Source organism: Ochlerotatus camptorhynchus, unplaced genomic scaffold (assembly GCF_037179485.1).
Source record: "Ochlerotatus camptorhynchus isolate MF236.1 unplaced genomic scaffold, CSIRO-AGI_Acam_v1.1 ptg000432l, whole genome shotgun sequence".
NCBI classification, from domain to species: Eukaryota; Metazoa; Arthropoda; class Insecta; order Diptera; family Culicidae; genus Ochlerotatus; species Ochlerotatus camptorhynchus.
In genome coordinates, this window is record NW_027040918.1 from 5,788,228 (window position 1) to 5,813,347 (window position 25,120).

At 37.2% G+C, this 25,120-nt stretch overlaps 1 protein-coding gene across 2 annotated transcripts in view; it reads right to left on the bottom strand.

Moving 5' to 3' along the window:
- Positions 1-665: 665 nt before the first annotated feature.
- The window catches only part of LOC135711382 (6-phosphofructo-2-kinase/fructose-2,6-bisphosphatase 1-like), a 281,793-nt gene continuing 257,338 nt past the window's right edge, over positions 666-25,120 (bottom strand). For both annotated transcript variants that reach the window (XM_065234244.1, XM_065234245.1), the window contains 6 exons: positions 24,966-25,045; positions 24,500-24,883; positions 17,711-17,851; positions 17,313-17,640; positions 17,120-17,247; positions 666-1,634 (listed from right to left, as the gene is read on the bottom strand). In XM_065234244.1, the coding sequence (XP_065090316.1) occupies positions 1,542-1,634; positions 17,120-17,247; positions 17,313-17,640; positions 17,711-17,851; positions 24,500-24,883; positions 24,966-25,045 (1,154 nt within the window). In that variant the 3' untranslated portion in view covers positions 666-1,541. The remainder of the gene's footprint in view (positions 1,635-17,119; positions 17,248-17,312; positions 17,641-17,710; positions 17,852-24,499; positions 24,884-24,965; positions 25,046-25,120) is intronic.

The following is a 25,120-nucleotide window of genomic DNA, read 5'->3' on the forward strand; positions in this document are numbered from 1 at the left end:
TCCGATGCCAGCGCTGCGGCGAGTAGTTCGCGGAACTGATAATATTCAAATCAACCGTTAAATGCATGAACGAAGATACACCAGGAAGAGTTACGTCTGTTTGTCTGTGCCTCCACGGTACCTGCGATACAGGGCGACTTGTGTTGCGGTTACTTCTCACGTGCACAATTTGACTATTGTTTTCCACTTTTCCTGGGCAAACTAACTTTACCTTGTTTTCAATACCATCTATGCTATGAGCTATAAACGCATAACAGTTCCATTTCAATATGACATCAAGCAAAGATGTGAATGTTATGCTTTTAAGGGTCGTATAAAAGCATATATAGCTCAATAATGTTAAAAGATAAAGTAAACAATGATCCTAACTCAAAGTTGATGAAAATGCAGGTGGGACTGATATCGGCAGTTTAGGTGAACACAAAGTAAAACTCCTTTATCAGGAAACTACAAAGGTTCAGTGCAGTTTCAGGGTATAACCAAACCGAGTTCAATCTTTTGAGAAGATGATCGAAAATCGTGTGGAGTAAAACCGGATAATTTGAACCACCCTAATGTCACGTGCTAGGCTAGCGCTGTTCTAAGTTCAAAGCCATGACGTAATACAGGGATTTCGGATACATTTTAGCGATCTAAAACTGGGCGGTACCACACAAGAAAGTACATTTTGAACTTTTACATCAGTTTCTTAGCTTTTTTTGTAGTTTATTTTGGATTGACCTTTTCTTGTTATTGTGTTTTCTACAAATAAAAATTCAACGATTACAACTTAAAAATAGACGTAGATATATTCTTAACGCTTGCTATTCCTACATAATTTGTTTCCTTCCTTGTGTGTGTGTGTGCTTTAGTTGCCAAATCAAATATCCTTTCTTAAAAACAGCTAGTTTTAAATGATTTAGCGCTTCACTATTACAGGTGTATGTATTTTGTATATTAAAATGCATCTTTTCATCTCAACATGACTTCATTCCCAAGCACTTTTCCTTTTCTTTTAATCATGACATAATCAGAACTCAACTTAGGATAGCGAAGAGTTACCAATGTAAGTGGAGTAAAACCAAATAATGATGCACATGTTAGCTGTTAAAAAGTCCATTTTTCCTTGGTTGACCCGCTTGAAAATGCTGCTGCTGCTGCTGCTGATCGCGTGCTTCACTTCACCGTGCCGTGCTCAAACTCAATATTATTTGTACGAAATGTGGTTTATATGATTTTTTGGAAGAACGGGAAATTTTTGGTTTTCGCAACAGGTTGGTGAAATTTGTTGATGGTGCTCATTCTGTTTTCTGTTTTGGTCAACCGAGTAAGAAGGATGGATCTGTGTTACTGCAACGCGCGTACCGTACTTACATATAAATTTGGGGCGACACTTCTCTAATAATAGCGTTTTGTGTTTTGTTTTTTGTGATCAAATTAGTTTTGAATTTTCTGTTTGTCACTGTTTTAGTTCCGTTCTGTCTGCGACTGCCTGGCTGATGGTTGAGTGGCGTCTGCTACTGCTGCACGTTTCGCCATGACGCGGTGCGAGAGACCATAATTTAGCTGATGGAGGTAGGCTGCGAAAGAGGAGTATCGAAATGTGCCGGGACCGTGGTCAGAGCATCCGCAGCTGTGCGTGTTGTCGAACAGTTCTGACAAAAAAAAAATTGGGATTGAATACAGAACGTTGAGTAATGATTTTAATTAACTTTGGTTTCCCATAAAATGGTAGGTGATTGTTTTCGATTGTGATATGATGCTTGATGTTTTAACATGCCGGCGATCATGAAGTACAAGATTTTTGCATAAACTTAATTGCTTTTGGCATATAGAATAAGATTCACTTTAAATTTTAATTAGGCAAACTAATTTCCTTTGACCTAGTGGTTTAAATTATTCAATTTAAATTTATTTATTTTTATTATAGTCACTTTAACAGATTTTAGATTATACGTGACGTTTGCAAGGATGAGATTTGAACTCGTGACCTTTAGCGTGAGAGGCATGGATGCTAATCACTACGCCGGTTCAGTTCCCATTATGTAAACAATAAATGCTACAGCTAATGACTGTCAATCAATTTTTGAGAAGTATAGAAGATCTGCCAGCAAATAACATGATCGTCATGTGAGAATGGCAAAACAGCAATGCGATGAAACTCTTTCTTTAGAGCAAATCCACGCCAGATGACGAAAACATAAACGTATTTCAGATTTTACTTCCCAGAATTCTACGAAACATGGCACAATTGTTCACTAGGAACAATAAACCAAGTTCGCGCAAGAAATCGGCCATATTGGTTCACCCCTAGTTTTTCAAAATGGCGTTTTTGATATTTTTTTAATAAATCATAGCACGAAAATGGCTTATCTATTCAAAATGACAAAGCTTTAGAAAACAAAATTGCCTTTTTAGGAAAAAAAACATGCACACTGAAAACAATCACAGGTCGCAGCTTGTCCGTAGATCGGTCGCAGAACTTCAGATTTTCAATTGTCGACTAACTTTGAAATCATGACAACCTATCAATTTTCTTATAATGAGTCAATCAGAATCAATCATGATGAGCTTTGGTGTTGGCTGAGTAATATATTATTGATTCCATTTTTTGCAATTTGTAGACTGTTTTGATGTTTTTCAAAATCTGTGTTGACCAGTGATGTCAAAAAATCGCTTCTAGCGATCAAGATTTTTTGGCATCATCATAAGCTAGCGATGAACTCTGACTCTTAACACTAATACGCAGAGAGCATTTCGAACAGTGAGTTACCAAGATCTCAAGAGAGCAAGACGATAACAACATCATTGCTGTGTGCACTCACGATACATTACTTATACTACGCTAGGCTTGTTGTGAGTGCACGCTACAAACTAAAGATCTCAATGCGTACAGCTGAGTACAAGAAGTTGTTCGGATTATGTACAACTGATGAACACCGTTGATCAGATCATGATCATTGCCATAATGATCGTGATTTTTTTTTGCTTTTTTCAGTCTGTGAATTAGGAAAGACGCATGTATTTGCGTTCACGGTATTGGTCCTTTCGGTGGAGTGAAAAAGAAAGGAACAGTTCACCGTGTTGACAGAACTATCCGATGAACTACCGAGCCAAATGTGCGCTATTTACAGGTGAGGTGCAAGGAAACTAGTCGACTCTTTCGACTTTCGACTCGAAACCGCACATCGCCCCGTTCCAGCCTTCGTGTTAAAAGTTAGGGTAGGATGGTTCAAAACACACCCCTGGGGTAAAATGGCCCTGCGCTGTTTTTCATAGCTTCCGATTGTCAATTCGTGAATTTAACAATCAGCATTGCTAGTTCAGTGCTTGAACTAACATTCTGGCACATGATATTTCCAGAATTAATAATGGGAAAGCAACAAAACCCGCACGGCGCCATTTTACCCCGGGGGTGCATAATGAATTGTTCTCCCCTACCGATGGTCAGCCTCTATCTGCTGATACTTGCTTATAGCGGATTTGTTTATTATACCGTTCCAACCTGGATTGGGTATCAAGTTAGGGTCGGCTTGTTTTCTAGCAAACGTCAGTTTGATCGTTTGTTTTTATAACCTGGCACGGTCGACATTCACGCTGACAAAAAGTTCGGGTTTGCACTGGGTTGGAGCCAGTGCTGAGATTTGTCATTGTCATTGACAGACTTTTGCGCGATATTGACAAAATTGTTTTTCACATAGTCAATGGATAGACTTGATCCTCAAAAAAATCTTTGTCAAAAACTCATTCATTTTTCCGTCAATGACAAAGATTCACCTGGTAACAGAAAGTGTAATTTCTTGCATTCTGAGACACATTACTGTTATCCAAGCGGTTCAGGACGTAGATGCTTATTCACTTTAATGGCTTCATGTAATTGTTTTGCTCAAGCCATTTAATTTCATTACAAATTTAGCTAATAAACAAATCAGCACATGTTCGTCACTGACAAAAATGCTACTGACAATTGACATGGCTTGCCTTGACGATGACTGTTAGCTCAAACGAGTGACCAAAGCAGAATTTTGAGTATCACCGTGTATTGTCGAAATTTTGCAGCACTGGTTGGAGCTGCCAGCTCCGAGCTGGTACCAACCTGGGAATAAACAAATTCGCTATTGCTCTGTAACCCCAAACTGCCAAAGAATGCTACTCACAGAGAGACACTCACTCTCGCCTCGTGAAATAAGCACATGTTGCGATTTGTGGATATAATGAGCGAAAAGGGTAACTCACTTCTCTGAGCTTGACTCAGTCTAACAATGTATTTGTTATCTGTGAGTTGCCTACGCAATAACGTATTTTCAAGGTGGAAGAAGACTAATTGTTGGTCGTAGTTTGTACAGTTTACGACAAACTGGAAATCGGATCATGCTCGCTTGATTTCCATCACTGACTAAGACCATTTTCGAAGCTTTAAAATGAACTCGAGTTTTGTTTCTTTCATACAACGTGTTCAACGCATAATTTCTACACTGAAGATAATAGACTTAGGAATTTCATAAGGCTCGACATATGAAAAACACATATGAATTTCATACGGGTGAGATAGCTCTTATACGCCTTTAATAATTTCATTTTCCCAAGCGATGAAAGATGAGTGGTCAACACACGGGCCCCGTAATCTAAACGTGCATGGTTCGGTTGTCGTCTGCTCCGTTTTATTATTTTTTGTCAACATTATTTTTCATAAGGCAAATCAACGAAATTCATACCGATTTATTGTGGTTAAAATTCATAAGTGTTTCTTATGGGATTCTTACGTTTTTTCCCTCAGTGTACAACGCCTAGCTAGACTATCAGCTCGAAACTAAAATGAAAAGGAAGCACGCTTAGATCGAATGGCTGTGGATTTTCTAGTCGTTGCTTTGCTTATCGCTTTCTATTTTAAGTAATCTATTATTTTTTTTTAATCTATTTAAGTAACGACGATTATCGAGTTGACACGAACCTTCATCACCGCTCTTTCAATTTATTTAATATGCGTTATGTCCCGTTTTCGTTACTTTTCTTAAGATAAATAAGTGAATAAAATAAACATAGGACCATAGGGGAAATGACTCTAATGTTGGCCTATGAATCTAAGATTGGGCCCATCGCTAAAAATCTGCTATTTGTCAATTTTATCTAGATGATCGCGTCATTAGGACGGCACTAATGGGTATTTTTGGTTGCAATTGAAAATTTAGTCGATTGTTGATGTTATGTATAGGCCCAAATAAGGGGCATTTCCCCTATGTTTTCACGTGAGAAATTCTTTAAATATATATTTTCATTTTCCGTCATACACGTCGTGAAACCTCTGTTGATGTGTTTCATTAAAGACGAAACTATCAAAGAAGCTTGAAAGAAAGACCAATGAAGCGATGCACACTGGGGCAGATCAGTGATTTTCTCGGAAAAAATTAATAACTTTTGAACGAAGCATCCAATCAGAATACTGTTTTCAGTAAAGTTGTTTGTATTAGCTAAGCGCTTCTTTTGAATAACTTAATTAGTTCGCAACTTGATCGTAGAGATGGCGCGCGAATCTAACTTTTGAATAAAGCATTCTAGACGAATGATTTTTTGAACAAAGTTTTTTTTATCTATTAAAATGAAGGAAAGTTGCAGAAGACATGAAACTTCCATAACCTTTAGTTTTGGAGATATAGGGTATATTAAAAAATATGAAGCCAAAATTCTTATTTGTTAACTGTTTTTATATATTTTCATATGTTTGCTCTGGTTTTTGCATTTATGCCAACGGAAACAAACTAGGTGCGAATTGTCATTGAACTATTTGTGGAATTTATAGTGGTTTTAGTGAAATATTCTCGAAAAACATAATATTTTGCCTGTATTTTAGGTGGGTGGGATTCTCATAAGGGCAACTGGACTTTGTCTCTTTTGTTAGCTCATGTCATTGTCCTATATACCTGAAAACTGAAAACATGATATTCGATGATTTTTTTTAATTTAACTTTTTGTAAACCGTTACAAGTATCTTTACTATTAAGGAAACCTGTCAGTTTGTATAATTTTTATTCGTTAAACTTTTTAAATTACAGAAGCAGTAATCTAGATCTCGAGAAAAAAAAATTCAAGGTCATTTTGCAGTTAATAAAGTCATATGAGGAGTTTCTATAATAAAACTATGTGGACTTATCTACACAGTTTAAAAAAGTAGTGCAGGGGAATGGATGTAATGTCAGCCTAAATGCCCCTAATTTGGGCCCATACATAAATTCAGCAATCGACTAAATTTTCAATAGCGACCAAAAATATCCATTATTACATAAATATCCAATTGACGCGTTCATTTAGATAAAATTTATAAATAGCAGATTTTTAGCGAAGGGCCCAATATTAGATCCATAGGTCAACATTAGAGCCATTTCCCCTATATTTCTATTCAATATGATGCTCATAAATGGAGCGTCATATATCACACAATATTATATTATAGATCATGTAAATCTACGTGACATTTAATGAAATATTACAGATGAGTAATTCCAAGCCGCCATTGACACAAGGTCTTTAAATATTTAAATATATCCGTTTGATTGGTCGAGACTGATGAAATCTGTGGCAATTTCCTTAGCTCAAATTAATGGACCCTTTGCTTGCCAAGAGGCCTTACAGTTTTCAAAAAAGTTGAATTTCTAGCAATTGGCCAGTTTGTACTGATTTGGTTTTAGGCGCAGCTAGGGTAAGTACTAAGTGTGTGAGTTTTTGGCCCTAGTCGTCATCTAATTGGCCCTCTCTTAAATTTCACCTTTTTAATTCTTTACTAAATTTGTTTTGATACAAGGTTAAAACATACATTTTGCCGTATATCCCCATGCAAATAAAACCATGAACATTTACTTTAAAATTTGACCGGAGCACTAGCACTAAAACTGGCACACTTAAAGTAATTGTTGCATGTTTCAGGCAACTAAACAGTGGCGTTTAAAACCTTTTTTTTTACTTTTCAATGTAGTATTGACCTACAATATCTGTTCTAAATAATAGTGTAGTATGTGACCCTTCTTGAAGTGGATCGCATTCACAAAAGTTTGAGTGTGGGCGACCCCGGCGTAGTGGTTAGCATCCATACCTCTCACGGCAAAGTCACGAATTCAAATCTCACCCCCGGACAAGTCACGATTAACCCAAGAGCGTTAAAGTGACTATAATAAAAAAAAACAAAAGTTTGAGAACCGTTGCTGTAGGTGATCCAATAAAAAAAATGCGATCATTGCGGCCAAATTTAGCCGTTTACATAACCCCTAAACCTTCGTCAATCTATGCCAGTTTTTGCACAGGCTTATATTTTTAGGTTATGAGTCGTAAAATTGCGCTATTTTTTCAGTAGCGACCACATTACTATCTGGAACGGCTTAAGCAATTTTAAGTCGCACCTGACTACACATAAAACCTCGATGCCACATTGCTGGATGAGTGAGAACTAACCGAAGCCCAGTCAAAGGCATCTTCAGCTATACTTAGCAAAACATTTATCAAAGGCAAACTAGCGGCACCGGTGGTGTAGAGGTAAGCGTGATTATCTCTCACCCCAGCAGGCCTGGGTTCAATCCCAGTCGGCGCCGCCGGGATGTTCTGAGGCATAACATCTCTGATCACGCCTTCCTTCGGAATGGAAGTAAAGCCGTTGGTCCCCGGTTCATGAGTTGATGGGTCGATAGGTAGGGTCCAGGTGTGGGAGCTGCCTCCCTGGCGTCGGTAGCATTGGTGCTCACCACGGAAAACAAGATCGACGGAAAACAAACCAAAGGAAAAAAAAATCAAAGACAAACTGGATGTAGCCTCAAGAGCCTTGGACTTATACAAGCAGGATCTTAGGAATACCTACACAACCGTGTAAGTTATATATCTTGTCATTATTAATACCAAAATTACACCAATTACAGAATTCATCAATATAGTTCAATACTTTCTGATCGAATAGTAAATTGGCATGTATCAGACGAAATTTCTTTATCTGATCATAAACAAATTATGTTTTAATTTAAGGCTAATGATATACTGAAAGAGGTATATAAAGATCCTCGTAAAACAAATTGGGAACTATGTAGCACAAATATGAAAAGTCAACATGAATCCATTTTCAATAATATTGATACCATTACAAAGCTAGAAAAAGCTGCTTATGACTTAATAACTAATATGAATCATGCTTACAATGACAGTTGTCCTACAAAGGAGCGTTCGACTAATAGAGATGTTTCCTGGTGGAATGATAGATTAGAAAAACTACGGAAAAAAGCTAGGAAACTATTCAACCGTGCAAAATTTACTCCAAACTAGTCTCAATACCAAGAGGCGTTAACTGAATATAACAGAGAGATAAGAAGATCCAAGCGGAATGATTGTGTGAAAACATAGAAAACACTCCTGAAACTGCAAGACTTCAAAAAGTTCACTCAAAAGATCATTCTAACGGTCTTGGAACTCTCAAGAAGACTGACGGACATATGACTGAAAACTCAAATGAAACTCTGAAACTGATGATGCAAACCCATTTTCCAGGGTCCCTTCCTACTGATGATCAACTACAAAATCATGATGCATGCAAAATGCCACATCTTCAGACCGTGGTGAACGTGATAGATCTACCGAAACAAATGTCGCACTATGTGGGCTAGAAATGTCAAATGAAGAGGCTGAAAACTTTGCCATTAGAATATTTACAAACTCAAAATTTGATGGCCGATAAATTCTATTAGTTCTTTTAAATTCCCTGGCCCAGATGGAATTTTTCCAGCACATATTCAAAATTGTAAATCTATAATAATTCCTGTTATAGTTAAATTGTTCAAGTCTAGTTTCTTATTGGGATACATCCCAAAAAAAATGGAGATAAGTCCGAGTGGAATTCATACCAAAGGCGAACAAAAGAGATAAATCTTCACCAAAATCATTTAGGCCAATAAGCCTGAAATTAATGGAAAAACTCATAGATGAATATTTTGAATGAGAAAAACTTCTTAATAAACCATTATGTAATACACAATTTGATTACCAGTCAGGCAAGTCAACAATAACAGCTCTTCATACTCTTATTAATAAAATAGAAAAATCCTTTGCGGCTAAGCACTTTCTACTAGCAACGTTTCTTGATATTGAAGGTGCATTTGATTTGTGATCTTTCACGTCGATGATAAGCGCCATGAGAAATCGTGGTTTTAATAAAAACATAATCAACTGGGTTGTAGAAATGCTAGCCAAAAGATAAATATCAGCTAATCTAGGAGATTCAGTAGTAGAAAGCAACAGCTGTAAAAGGCTGTCCTCAAGGAGATGTTCCCCAGCAGAGTAAAATAACAACGTGATATCATCTAGAAAAGTTTTGTTATTCCAGATATCATTTTGTTTTCAGTTGTTATCGTATAACTAATTTAGTTATCACCCTTGAATAATGTTGTTATCAGTTGATATCATGAAAAAATATGAATTAATGTATTGTTAGTTTACAACTTTAAATATGATGTGTATCGTAAGAATAAAATACTACCATTCACATTTCAATAATCAGCGTAAGGCTTTCATACAAAATAGATAAAATAACTTGAAATTTGTTGAAAAACATGCATGAATCACAGGATTGTTATCAAGAAGTTTTCAATGATAACTAAATCAGTTATATTTGTGATGTCGAAGGAGTATTCTGTTGTTATATTTTTTGTTATGTTGGCTATTTATTCAACCACAATATAACATTTTCAGTTATCAAATCTTGATAACCGGGTATTAGAACTTGTTATCAATTTGGTATAATCCTTTGCTCGGGTTCTTTCTCCCCTTCTGTGGTCACTAGTTGTTGATGACTTTCTTTTAAAACTCAAGCATCAAGGATTCGACATAATTGGGTTTGCGGATGACATTGTCATTATAGTCCGCGGAATATTCACTAAAGTTGTTTTCGACAGATGGCAAAAAGTATTAAAATTCACACTATCGTGGTGCAAAGATGAGGGATTGAATTTCAATCCTACAAAAACATCTATTGTACCTTTTACTAAAAGACGTACAATCTATATCACTGATCTTAAACTAGGAGACGTAAAGCTGTCACTATCTTAAGAAGTAACTTTAGATAGTAAACTTTGCTTGAACAAACATATTGACCAACAAATAGGAAAAGCAACAAATGCTTTTTAGACCTGCAAAAGAACGTTTGGAAAAAAATGGGATCTGAAGCCAAATATGATACACTGGATATACTTGGCCATAGTTAAACCCAGGATTATCTACGCCTCACTTATATGGTGGCCGAAAACGAAGCAACAAACGACACAAGTCAAACTAAACAAGCTACAAAGGCTTGCGTAGTAATCCCTCTACAGCCTTAGATGCTTTACTCAATATCCTTCCTCTTCATCAATTTATTCAACTGGATGCAGTGAAAAGTTCTCTAATGCTCAAACGGTCCATGAATTTTTTCGATGGAGATCTTATTGGACATTTGAGCATTCTAAAAGAGTTTCAGATAAGTCCATTAATATTGATGAACGAAGATTGTATGCTAAAGCGACATTATTTCAACCATAATTTCCAAGTTACTGATGTAACTCACGTTCACTGGGATGCAGGAAGACTGAATATTAGTCCTAATTTTTGATACAGATGGCTCGAAACAAGACAAGTAATGATCGCGGTGGTATTGTGTCCCCAACATTGGGGGAAAAAAACCGACACCGCTCTTGAGCAGTGGTGTGGTTTTCTGTGATAATCCGTTGCCTTTTCTTCTGGCTCTAGCAACACAAGCTATCAACATACAGTATTAAACTAAAATTTCAAATGACATGGCTCTCATACGACCGTGCCGTCGAAGAACGTAACGCTTTCGCATTGTTTTTTTCTCATTATGAGAGCTCATGTCGTGTTTGTGACCAATATAATATATACGATAAGCGAGAGGAAAAATTGCTTATCAGAATCAGTGCTGCAAAATATCTAAATCAATACCTACAAAATGCTGAATTTCACTAGCCTCCTGATGGTCAGTATCAGTTCACACAGTTAGAATATCAATATCATTCGTCTCAATGTCAGTGCGCAAATGACATTGACATCTAAAGACACTACTGATATTCAAAGTTCTGTCGCAAATGTGTTTTTATAGGCCAGCTAATCAAGTATCGATCTTTTGTAAATCCATCAGTAATATTAAAACAATGCAACGGTTACACAGAATAGTTGATTTATTGAAATAAAAGTAAGATTTTCAACTTTTCTGTAGTTATATATATATCGATAGTAATATCAAAGCCGATAGTAATATCAAGGCAGTACTGATATTATGCTTTCGAAGAATATCAGTGGCAGAAGTGAAATTCAGTGGTAGACCAATATCTTACAACAATTGGCATTGTTGACAGCACGCAGCACTGATCACAAATAATTGAAATAGTCCTACTAAGCACAATCCACGCTTGACCTCTCTTTCTTGAACAGGTTTTAACAATAATTGAAATGTTTCTATCTTAGATGACTTCTAAATTTATTCTCCTTTCCATAAGTACCGTTGAATTTGACAAAGAGCCACACATTGTTGAGATATTGTTAAAAATCTAACACTGCTTATTGATTCCAAATTCGTCCTATGACTTTCAATTCCGTCCAAACGCATTGAAACGCCATTGGATTTTCTTCGTCCTACGCATGAAGGTAGAAAAAGCGAGTTTGCTAGGAGCACTTCTTTTGTTTTGAGAACAATGTGTGTAAATATTCACACAATATGCTTTGTGTTGTAGCTTGTGAACTAACGCATCAGTACAAACGTATTACTGATTTGTGCACGGTGAAATCATTGATTATACTGATGTTTTCTGCTCGATAGAATAGAAATAGACGATTACGACGAAGTAGCGCACTACCCTATACACAAAATAGAATAATTAGAATATAGCCCACGATAACGAAGCGAATGTACATGGCCAATGAGAATAACTCAGAGCGAGAGTCACTTCTACTCAGTTGAACTAGAAATGTATATAAACTGCAGATACTCAGCGCTGAGTTCCTGTAGTATTAAAAAATGTATCCATAACTCTGTGTAGAAGTGACTCTCCCTCTGTCTCTCCTCCTTCTCATTGGTCATGTAGTAAAAAGCAATCACCGTTTGCACTATAGATACTAGAGATTCCATAGATAAGCGGAAGTGAAGTAGAATGTAGCCAAACGACCTGTCAGTTAGTGTAACTATATACCATATCAACGGAAGTACCCTAAGCTACAATATCGAACCAATGTTTTCTATTTGGAAAAGGCGCAGAGAGTAAATACAATGATTATATTCTCCTATCAAAGTTACCCGCATTATCAAAGATACCCTGTTTTACGGTATCTATAGTTTCTTCTTCTTCTTATTCGCATTTCAAGCTTATTGCATAGCCCATTTAATAGCTTATTGCGTGCTCTCAACTTAGTGTTCTAAATGCACTTCCACAGTTATTAGTTGAGAGCTTTCGATGCCATTACCAATGCATGAATTTGTATATTGTGTGGCAAGCACAATGATACTCTATGCCCAGGGAAGTCGAGAAAATTTCCAACCCGAAAGATATACTCGACCGGACCGGGGGAATGGAACCCGCCGCCTCCGGCTTGGTAATACCGTGCCTTTACTGACTAGGCTATGAGGCCCCCATATCTATAGTTTACACCTCTGCTTTTGAGGACTGCTTGGTTAATGTTAAAGCAGCCATCAATAGCGCATCATAAGTATAGTCGCTATCTAGGGGAAATGGCTCTAATGTTGGCCTATGGATCTAAGATTGGGCCCATCAAAACACTAAATGTGATTATTTAAGAATCCTTAGCTCTTACCGCAGATCTCAGAATAATGCACGGAGTTCTCTCAAAATCCCTGACGAAATTCTTTCACGGAATGCAGACGATTTTTTTTACTTTAAAATCCCAGCTGCATTTCTTTTAATATTATATTCAAGATTCCCTCAAAATAACCGTCCAGATAATCTCAGATTGCTCGATGAACTGGGATGAGATCAGCCCATCTACGATCAACAATTTATGGAAAAAAAACTGAAAAACTGCGAGCGGAATTCAGTTGATTTCGGCTTTTTCAGGCGAATCAGCTACTAATACATCTTTGCAGACATCATTCGCAAGTGTGGGAGAGCATCCAAAGGAACCGCAATTCAATCAGGCTATCCAATTCTTGGACTACTTGATTCGTTTCGTGCAGATGTATGTAAGCCGTCTCAAATCACTGAGAACTAAAATGGTCGAGAATGAATGGCGTAAGAGAACATTGCAACTACTGTATTTTAATATTCATTATGCAAAAATTTATGTAGAAATTATTATCAATAGCCTACAAACTCCGTATTTGATCCACAGCTGACTTTTCACATTACATCCATTTCCCCTATATAGGGACCCATCGCTAAAAATCTGCTATTTATCAATTTTATCTAGATGAACGCGTCATTGGGACGGTACTAATGGATATTTTTGGTCGCTATTGAAAATTTAGTCGATTGCTGAATTTATGTATGGGCCCAAAAGAGGGTCATTTAGGCCGACATTACATCCATTTCCTCTATATATATAAAAAATGATTTTTTTTTGTCTGTCTGACCCTTATAGACTCGGAAACTACTGAACCAATCGGCGTGAAAATTTGTATACATTGCGTGTGGCAGATCATCAAAAATCGATTTCAAGGCCACGTACGATACTATTCACCGTGAAGAGCTACACTGCCTATAATCCCATATCAGTCCCATATGGAAAAAGTAGGCATTGAGAAAATGGCACTTGAAGCTAAGTAGTGCAATCTCCATGTACATAATAAAATAAAATCATAGTCAATTATTCGATATTGTTTTCAAGTTAAAATCAGTTGCAATGCAGCATGTATGATTTATTATATCAGTGAAAAATATGGTGATTCAAAAAGCAGAACTATAACTTGACCTCTGGATGGTTGAATTTCACGATGGGACTGATATGCGATTACTTTGCTTATTGGAGGCGAAGCAGCCCCAGACTGAAAGCCTCCTTAATAAAGGAAATTTAACTTAATTTACTTTGCATGATGGGACAACATCAAGTAAGTTGTTTTCACATTTTTCATGATCAAGTCCATAGTTTTATCACATAATATGAAAGTAGATGCCAATTGATAGTGGAGAGTGTTGTTATCTTAAAATTAACGCAAATCCATATCGGAATGATATGCGTTTATAGGCAGTATAGACAATTCATGGCTTCGATGGATGATGTACAGTGTTGTGTGATGATATCGAAGTCGTATGAAACACATCAATGAACTCTTTTACAATACTCTTTTTTGCCTCGTGTTCAACATTGCGCTAGCAACATGGCCCCCGTACTATGTACAAGACGCTGATAAGACCAGTAGTTCTCTACGGGTATGTGATAAACTGTCCATATAAATATAACAGTTACATGCTTGCTAGATGGCCTATTCAAATAGAGCTGTTATCCGTTTATGGGTAGTGACGAAGATGCTCGAGAAGGACCTGCAAGCACTAGGAGTTTTCGAATGACGCGTGCTTAGGACCAACTTTGGCAGAGTATATTAAAATGGCATATGGAGGACAAAAATGAACCACGAGCTGCCACAACTCTATGGCAAACCCAGTTTCTAGAAAATCGCTAAAGCTAAAAGTAAACAATGGACGGGATACGTTGACCGGATAGGGGCGGGATACGATAACCGGACAACAATCCTGCAAAAATGGTGTTTGCCTTGAATCATACCAACCGGTTGGTTTGATCAATTGAAGCAAGATCTAGGACACTCAAGAAACTGGAGACATACAGCCACAAACCGGATTAGTGCATTGTGCAGCAGATGAAGTCTCACATAGACTGAAATACGTTGAACCAGGAAACGTAAGGTAGGTATCATGCGAAACCATATCCTAGTATTAGGGTGACCAGTGACTTTTTTATTTTGAAAATTTCCCGGTTGTTGATATTTAACATAAAACGAAATTGTACGCATTTTTTAAACCGCGGCCAACTGTGAATTTTCAGTGATTATTTATGGGAAAAATAAAAGCAGCATTACAGAAAGTGTTTTCTAAAGCTACAGGAAAAATTCAACTCTATGAGCCACTTAATGTATTCAAAACAATTTATTGGTCTTTCGAGATATTTTGATAAATCGTATTCTACCACTTTTTATGCTAGATACATCTTATAATTTCAAAGACCTAGAATTTATTGAGTGACAGAGATTAAGGTCACTGACCCAAATGCTATCTGGATGAATAAGTTATAAGACAGAATTGTGAAAAAAAAAGAGATTTAATTTAAAAAAAATGTTTCAGAAAAATGAACTTGATACAAATGAAAATTAGAGCAAATTAATAGTGATATCGGATAAAGAAAATGTGTATTCACTCCATTGTCTATACTAACATAAACATTAACCTTTCAGTACTCGCGCTGATGTACAAAGTTAAACTCAAAAAAAAATGTGAAACCTACTGACGTTTGAGCTCACTCAAAGTGAGACTAAACATGGTTCATGAAATTTAATACCCACACCAATAGACCAATACTTGAAAAATAAAATTACTGAAAGATTATTTACTAAAAAGATAGATTCCCAAGACTCTGGGGCTTTGAAATTTGTAGGGTCTGAAAATGGAACTTTTCTTCAAAATTTGGGATTAATAACAATTTTCGTGATGCAGGATTTGGAGAAAAAATAGTTAAAATGTGAGAGTTTAAACTTTTCACAGATTTGAAAAAAAAATCATATTTATTAAATATTCGTGCAGTCATAATTGTCAAGGCTCTAAGACTTGGAAGGATTTTAAAGGTTAAAACAAATTACAGAACAATCGATGGAATTTAAAAGTATTCAAAGTGTTGATTTCAAACAACTATCGAGAAAGATTCCCACACAGCTTTCGAAGGAGAAGTTCTAGAATTATTCTGACATGAAGTCCTTAGAAATTGTTAGAAGAATTTGGAGGGATTTCTGAAGATTGCAAGTTCTAAATTAAATTATTAGGTAATTTTTCAAGAATCCCAATAGAATTATGATGAGAATTCAACAAGACACAGAGTTCTAAGAATGTTTTGGCGATAATTTCAACCCTAGAGTGAATGATTCATCAAAGAGCTCAAATAAAATTTATTGTAAAAAAATAGCTAATAATTAGAAATAAATTCTTTAAAATACTGCAAGGGGTTTCTAAATAATTCCAAATTTCGAAAGATTTATGCTAGAGTTAAAAACAAATTTTGAAAAGGATTTCAATGCAATCAAAGTCTCCGAATACGTTTAAGGGAATTCTTAGACGGATTCCAAACAATTTCTTAGAAGGGGATTCAAGAAAATTCCAAAAAGAATTCAACGGTAATTATTACGCAGAGTGTTTTCGGGTTAATTTTAAAAGAATTCTATAATAATTCTGAGCAGAATTCCAAGTTCATTCTTAAAATTTATATCATGAGAATTTTGAATAAAATTAAAACCCGGGAAAAGAATAGTTCAGTTTCAGTTTTTACAAAAATGTATTTCTTAAGTCCAGCATCTTCAATATTTTGTTTTAAGGCCCATGCATTTTATAATTATTGCTGAGTGATTAAATTCTAAAAACAATAAGGCTGAAGAAAATTATGCAGCAAACAGAGAGAGACATTCATTTGTTAAAAAATCACTCTGTTTTAATGGTTTATTCTGAAATTCTGGTATGATTAATTAATTTTTCCCGGTTCTCTCATTGGATTCTCGGTTTTGCCGGTTACTTTTCAAATTCCCGGATATTTCCCGGTATACCCGGTTCTCCCGGTTTGCTGGCCATCAACTTTCACCAAATTAAATTTTGAAAAAAATATAAATTTAATGACTGTATCTATTGATGAAGTTTCCCAAATGACTCATTATTATTCTTGTGGCAACAACATTGAGATGCGCATAGAATATAACAATTTGTTTACGCATAATAAATCTAATCAAAGCCACTAACTGAAGGAAAACAAACCCATTTCCTAGAAACGAAGCTTAAATTAGAACAGTGAAGGTGTGCGTGATGTCGAGCATGAGTGAGTGTCCCGTTTTCTGATGCGTTCAAAATGATGTTTACGAAAAAGTTTTATGTGTGCTCTGATTGTGCGCCGGTGTGATCCGTTCACTTACCTTCGGTTGTATACGGTACGTGTCCACACATTCCACCTTGAGCGGAACGGTTTCAACTTTAAAATCGTACCCGTACGAACGCACGATGAGCAACGTATGCAGTGGCACATTGATGTAGGGAACATCGTCTAGAATCAGAAATGCATGTTAAATTGCATGGTTTTCCCATAGTTCCATCGTTATCTATACGTACCAGGCTTCGTGCCCATGAAGTATGCCATAATGCATCGTAGCACGGCCTGATGCGAAACGACCAGGACGTCTGTGTTGCCTAGCAGCGCCTGCACCACACTGTCAACACGTTGCAACAGATCCAGATAGGATTCCCCATGGGGATAGCGATACTTGAACTTGTCCTGATCGCGCCAGGCAAACTCCTGCGGGAAGCGCTCCTGAATCTCCTCGTACGTAAGGCCCTCGCAAATACCGGCATTGATTTCGTTCAGATCCTTGATGGCAGCCCGGGGGCCGGGGATGTTCTGTACGGTACGGATCGTGCGACGCAGCTCCGAGGTCCAGATCTGCAATGTCGAGGGGAAAAAATAAGTTTCGGGATGGGAAAAAATAAAAAGGTAAACCACTGATACTCACAAGCTTAGGACTAGGGCAGTCTGGTGCTGAACCGGGTCCTCCCAGTTGCCGAGCCAAGCGTTCGGCGTACTTCATGCCACGCGGCGATAGATCAGCATCGCCACCGATTCTACCCAAAACATTGTACTCCGATTCACCATGCTGGAAAGGGAGAAAAAGATGCGAACCATTATCACTTCATGTCCGCTATCGTAACTATACGCTGGATATAACACTAAGTCTAAGATAATTTCAAACAGCTGTTCACCATCCGAAAGTCCTTGATCCTAGGTTGGAACTTAAAGAACCCAAATCCCATATGCTACGTGAACTTCAATACAAACCTACATCAGCACTAATGGAACCACTGGAAAACATCATTCTGAAGGGGAGCTGTATTGAGGGCCCCCAAAAATTCAAGGCATACCAAAAAAACTGCTCATGATCTAATTAAAGAGTTTATTCGGGATCAAACAGCCAAATCATAAAAAAGTAGAAAATACTAAAATAAGCAGTTTCTACGGCTAATGGTTTTGATTTGATTTGTAGGGTAAACGCACCTATAATAGTGAAGGTACATTTGTGCAATATGTTCCTATAGTGGCTTATGGAGTCTCCATAAGCCACTATAGGAACACATTGCACTAACGTACTTCCACTATTGGTGCTTTTACCGTAATTATTCTCATTGTTATCATTTCAACTCCGATAGGATGTACCAGTTATGGCTATAAGTTCCTATTAGGGTGTGTTTCAATTATGACCTATGGGGGTGGTCCAGTACAAATTGAATAAAGCATTCGATACATTTTATGGAATGGATTAAATGGAAGATAACCTTTTATGCTGCTTTATTTAAGTATTCCGCTAACAACCCAATTTCATTACTTCATTATGATGGCTACCAAACCTTTGGAAATATTTCCTTATTAGAGATTTGAATAGATTTTTCTCCTTTACTTTACTTTACTTAAATCTTTGCTTATTATTAGTTAGATAGGTTCCAATTCTACACGTTGTAGTTTCAATTTTACACCTGAGATCTTGACATTTTTACCTAGGGGATGAGTACTTAAGGGGGTTAGGTTTTTGATAAGTCTTTAGTGGGGATGACACTGGTGAAGACTGCACATTGTAGTCGAAATACGTATCTGTCATGGTTACCAAAATTAATTAAGTGGCATTAAATGGATCACGATATAAATCTAAAAGAAGGCTTACTTAATCTCTTAATGTTTTCAGCAACTTCATGGTCCAGTTTTTACCTTGATTTACTCCATCATACAAGAACAGGTCCTTGGCGTGGCGATTTTCTCACCCTTATAAATTCTTTTTTGACTGTTTCCAAACTCAACGCTAGGGGCAGAAATGTACCCAGTTCTCCTACATTTTACATATGAAACACTTGTCTTTAATGTCATTATACCTTTTGTCCCTTGAGGACATGTTGAGACCCAGCTTCGCAAGAAAATTATTCCGGATAATTCGCTTAACCAAAAGTTCGTGGCCGGATTCCCCGGGTAGGAAATCGTAAAAGCAGCGCTTTCACCTTCTAAATTATGTAAGTTAATTCCATCTCAATGGCTATAGCAGCAATATCACAATACTAAAACTTCACTGAGAAGCTAATTTGCCGTGATAACCAGGTTTACAATGAAGCCACACTATGCTGTAAAGGAAACCCTTGTCTACGTATCTTTGAATCATTATTCAATCACAAAAGTGCTTCTCCAAGCAATAAAAAACCGTACAAGCAAGGCCATTATCCAAGACAACATATCAAGAAGACTGGCAACTCTTCCATTTTCTCAAACGACCGGCATGAGGCAGGCACAATCGCGTCATCTGCTGCTCAAAGGTAAATGCTCCGAATGAATTGGATAGCAAAGGATCCAACCTCAGAAGAAAGGTTTGTGCATTTGCTCATTTTTCTATGCGTTGCTTCCACCTTCGCTCGAGCACAGCGCTACTGTGTCTGTCGCTTGGATTCAGACAAAGTTGCCAGTCTTCTTGATATGTTGTCTTCGCCATTATACTAAATTTTCATTTAGTTGATTCTCTGAGCTAATCAGGCTTTAAGAATACAATAAGAAACAAGAACTAAAAGTATTCAGAAAAAATCATCCTCTTCTCTTAATTTTTTAACAAATTATTGCATTTACTCAAAGGCTCTCCAGTGCGATTGATTTTTGTTGGACAAAGCTGGATCGAGCATATGCACAGTGGGACCATTCTGGAAAAAATACGGTCAACACAATTTTCTCACCTTTCCCAATGTTTTAGCGTTTAGGGATGGTTCATTAATTATGTCACGCAAATTTGGCCCATTTTCAACCCCCCGTTTGTCACATTTTTTGTATGGACCTTAATTTTTTTTTTTGTATGACTCGTCACAGTTTTTAAAACCCCCCTTCTCCCTAAATGTGTGACATAATTAATGGACGACCCCTTACGTGTCTTCGAAGAATTTTGTTGAAATGATGTTTTGTTTCTTCTTATATCTATCTATCTATCTATCTATCTTCTTCTTCTATCTATATATATATATAAATGAATTTCTGCCTGTCTGTCTGTCTGTCTGTCTGACCCTTATAGACTCGGAAAGTACTGAACCGATCGGCGTGAAAATTTGTATGCAGGGGTTTTTGGGGCAGGGAAAGGTTCTTATGATGTTTCGAGACCCCTCCCTCATCTGTAAAGGGGCGCTCCCATACAAGTGAACGCTCACGAGTCGTAAGATCGCTGATTGTGACGCCCTGAAAGCAAAATTGACAGATTTTATGACATTCAAAGTGTTTTTATGTTACTTCATACGCGCAGTTAGCGATTTTCAGAGTTGGTTGGAAATGCTAACATGAAGCTTTAGTGTGATAATTTATTAGCTAGAGAATGATCTTTTAGAAGAGGGTAGGTGGATAGTTCCGTTAGAGTACGGCAGTATGAAAATTGAATAGAAGTTGAAAATGAGCGAAGGGTCATTAATGCGACAGTTTTTAAAGATAGACGCACTTCTTTTGCCTAACCCGTACGATGTACGCGGAGACTTGAAGTATGTCTCCAAGTCTACAGGCCTGTAGACTTGGAGACATACTTCAAGTCTCCGCGTACATCGTACGGGTTAGGCAAAAGATGTGCGTCTATCTTTAAAAACTGTCGCATTAATGGCCCTTCGCTCATTTTCAACTTCTATTCAATTTTCATACTGCCGTACTCTAACGGAACTATCCACCTACCCTCTTCTAAAAGATCATTCTCTAGCTAATAAATTATCACACTAAAGCTTCATGTTAGCATTTCCAACCAACTCTGAGATTTTATGAATCAAACACATAATTTACACCCTCTTCTTGTTACTTACAAGTCCAACAAATCATTATATCAAATAATGATTGCATAATTCCGAAAAATATTTTTTATAGCAAGTGAGTGGAAGCAACCCTGCAGCATACATAAAGTAGCAATTTCAGGTGAATTAAGGGGCTAATTTCTGAGATTTGTATAATTGAACATTCGAAGTGATAGTGCATGTGGCGACCATTTGTGGACACTACAAGTAATCACCTTAAATTTGCAGACGCAATTAGGTTTAACATCTATTAAGGGACCCACATAACCATTTGGAGGTTAAATTTTACAACTACAGTGCCTTCCCGTTTTTGGCAACATATGATTTTTGTCTTCTTCACTTTCTTGAAAATCCATCCAACGCTTAATTCCATTTATGATATCACTAGACCCCTCTTTGGGGATCCTATCTACTTGACCTTTAATGAAGAATTCTCCAGATAGCACTAGCACAAATTTAAAGAGAGAAATAGTTGATGAGGTAGTGTTGCCAAAAACGGGAAGGCATTGTAGTAACAACATCTAGCATCTACGGAAATGGATTTTTATCAACCCTCAGGATCTCAGCTCAACTCAGAAATGTGCTAACACCCAGTGGGAGCTGAATTTATACTACGTGGCGCCCATAAATTACGTAACGCTTATAAGGAGGAGGAGTCACCTGTATCGTTACGAATTGTTACATAGGAGAGGGGAAGTAAAGCTTTGCGTTCGTTACAAAGAGGACAAAATATGAAACTAACGATTTTTGACGTAGAACTACGTCTTTGTGGACTATATACTGGGGTGCAAATCATAAAAAAAATGTGTGATGAAATAGTGTTAGGTTTTGAACGCTTCTAACTTTGTCATTTATAGATAAAATTAAAATCAAAATACGCTAATCGATAGGATACCACTCTACGAATCTTCTGAAATAAATACTTTTCCAATTTTCCAAAAAAAAACTTTTGAAAAATCTACAAATAATATTTAGCACTGTCATCATTATCACTTGGTTTCATATCATTCTGCTTGAACCTGAAAAGTTATAAAACAGCGCTGCTGTCGTGCCTCTGCTCATTTCCGCTTCGGAAGGTGTGGCAAACAGCAAGAGGTGGATATTTTCCCTTTCACTCTGCCGTCGTGCTGAACATTCTCGCAGGCACTGTGACCGGATGATATCGGGCAGGTGTGGGATGATCTTTGTCAATGTCGCACTGAAGCTCATTTTTGTATCGGACCACGTAGTGAAGATCGAACAATCGGTCCTTCTCAGGACCACAATTGTTTACAGAAAGAGTTATATTCCTTGGATAAATCAGCGGTATTCTCCGATTTTCAGTGAGACTACAATATTATTTCCCACTTGGGTCCCTTTAAATACACTGAAACCTCCGTTTATGAAGTTATTTTTTACGCAGTATTCAATTTACGTCCCTCTTTTTACGAAGCCAATCCCAAAACACGAGTTTTATTTACAAAGTAAATTCCAAATAACGAGTTTTTCTGCGATTTTGGGAAACTGGGAAATATAGTGAAATACCGTACAATAATGGGTATTTTTGGAATCAGGGTGACGTGTAAGAACCGGTATTCAATATTTGACGCCATTTTGAAACCCTACCGGTTACAGAAAAACTTGGAAATTGTTAGTAATTTCCATTTAATTCCACTACCTTATTTGCTTATCCTAGACAGATACGCGTATTTCGTCAACAATGTGCAGACATCTTCAGTGTCTTGTACTAATACTCGACTGAAGGTAGTACAAGACACTGAAGAAGTCTGCACATTGTAGACGAAATACGCGTATCTGTCAAGGATAAGAAAATAAGGTAGTGGAATTAAATGGAATTTACTAATCCTTCTCTCTCTCTCTCTCTCTTTACACAGGTATTATTATTATTATTATTTAGCTTTATTTAGGAGGCTTTCAGCCTTAGGCTGGTTCGCCTCTAATTTACACAGGTATTCCACTAAGACGCCCACATTCTTCAGGATTTGGAAATTCTGTCAAATATCCAAAATGTAAAATAATATGTAATTTTTTTTGGAATTGGACGACGTGTGGGAACCAGAAATCGATGTCTGGCGCCATTTTTAAATCCAAGATGGCCGCTTCCGGTTAGAGAAAAGCTTGTATATTCTGTCAAATACCCCACAATATGGATATTTTTGGAATCGGTGTGACGTGTAATCAATGTGTGACGCCATTTTGAAATACAAGATGGTGGCTTCCGGTTACATAAAAGCTTGAAAATTCTGTCAAATACCCCACAATATGGGAAATTTTTGGATCAGCCTGACGGGACCAAAAATCGATGTCTGACGCCATTTTGAAATCCAAGCTAATTTGTTGACCAATTGATGACCAACAAGCTCAGATATATTGGTTGACTAACGTATAAAATTGAATCAGAAGTTCAGAACTAAACCTTATGATTAAACGTGAAATGAACATTATTTGCATTAGCAGAAAAAATATGAGAAATTAAAAAAATATTTGCCCCTTTGCCCACCCCCTCAAAATCCGGCCCATGGGAAAGGGGGTTAAAAATTTAAATTGTTAGCGTTACGTAATTAATGGCCACCACCTATGGCCCAAAATCATAGAAATACTCTTTTATTTTAGTCATTTTTTCTCAACTTGCAAAAATGTAAGATCAAGCGTTGAACAACCCCAAGTTTACAACTCTATTTAAAATTTGAAATGAATAACCATCCTCAAACTATAGGTACCGAGCAATTAAGTTGTTTGCAACTAACGAAGTTTATGTGATTGAGAAATATTTCCCTGACTTTGAATGAAATTCCCTGAGATTCCCTGATTTCTCAAACCCAAAAATGAGTTCTCTGATATTCACTGTTTTCAGGTAGTCGACACTCTTTAATAGTAAAACATGCCATCGAAATACTCAATTCCTATACTAGAATTAATTTAGAATTCAACTGATACTGATACTGACTCATCTTTGAGTTCAGTTTACTCAAATTCTGCAAAAACGAGGGTCATGCAAGACTGAGTAAAATTTTACTCACATATGCGTAGCTGTCACTCATATTCTTTTTTTTTTACTTTGAATGATCTATATTTCTTGTATTCTTTTGGTTTACATGTACGAATTTTCAAATGACACAGATGCGTCTTTTCAACTTTAGTTATTTTGAAATTTTAATTATTATTTACTGTTCCTAGTCCTATCAGGCCTGTTAGAGTATGACCACCTTGGTGGGATTGGTTTGTTTGTCACTCATATTCGAGCAGCTTCGTCATATTTTCGAATATGAGTCAGTCTCAGTGGCCGTTCAAGTCCAGTATTTCCGAAAGCTACTAAATTTGACTATTTTTAACTAATTTTCAAGGGTCGTGTATCCTACGTATGTTCGCCTAAAAGCAGGCAACCAGCACCAATTTTTCCCGGCTAGCATTGATAACAACTACCTTCTACTCATAAACACCGATATTGCCAACTCGCTACTCACCCGACTCAGGTAGAACGTTTGCTGTCGTATCACCGGACTGGCGAGTACCCCTAGAATGGCAGTCTGAATAGCACCGCGAACGCCTCGTGCCGTTACCGAGTGATACATCGAGTCCTCCGAGTTGTTAACCGTAATCAATGGGCCCTCCAGCGGGGAGCACGGTTCGAACCGGGACGTATAGGTTTCGTTGTTCTCCTTGATCCGTCGCTCCCAATCGATGTTCTGGTCCAGCTGGTGGTAGAACTGAACCGTGTCGTTGATGTTCTCCTCGAGGCATTTGTCGTTGCAGCTGAACTCGATCAGCAGATGGTGGTACAACTGTTCACCGCAAAAGTTGGTCAACAGTTGACGCGATTGCCGCGTCAGGTGCATTCCATCGATGATCTTAAAACAGTCAAACAGAAAGTCAGATTACATTTAATTTAATCCTTTTTAGCGGTTAGTCGGTCGGTCGAACGATACTCACTGCGACATCGTTGTCCTCTTTGAAGAACACCGAGATCTCATGCAGGGTGTCGGCAGTGGCATTGCCATCCACGTTGAAAACTGTAAGACAAACAAATTCTATCAATTTTAGGTCTAAATCTATAGTTAGGGTGCATGAGCCAGTAATGGGAGGAA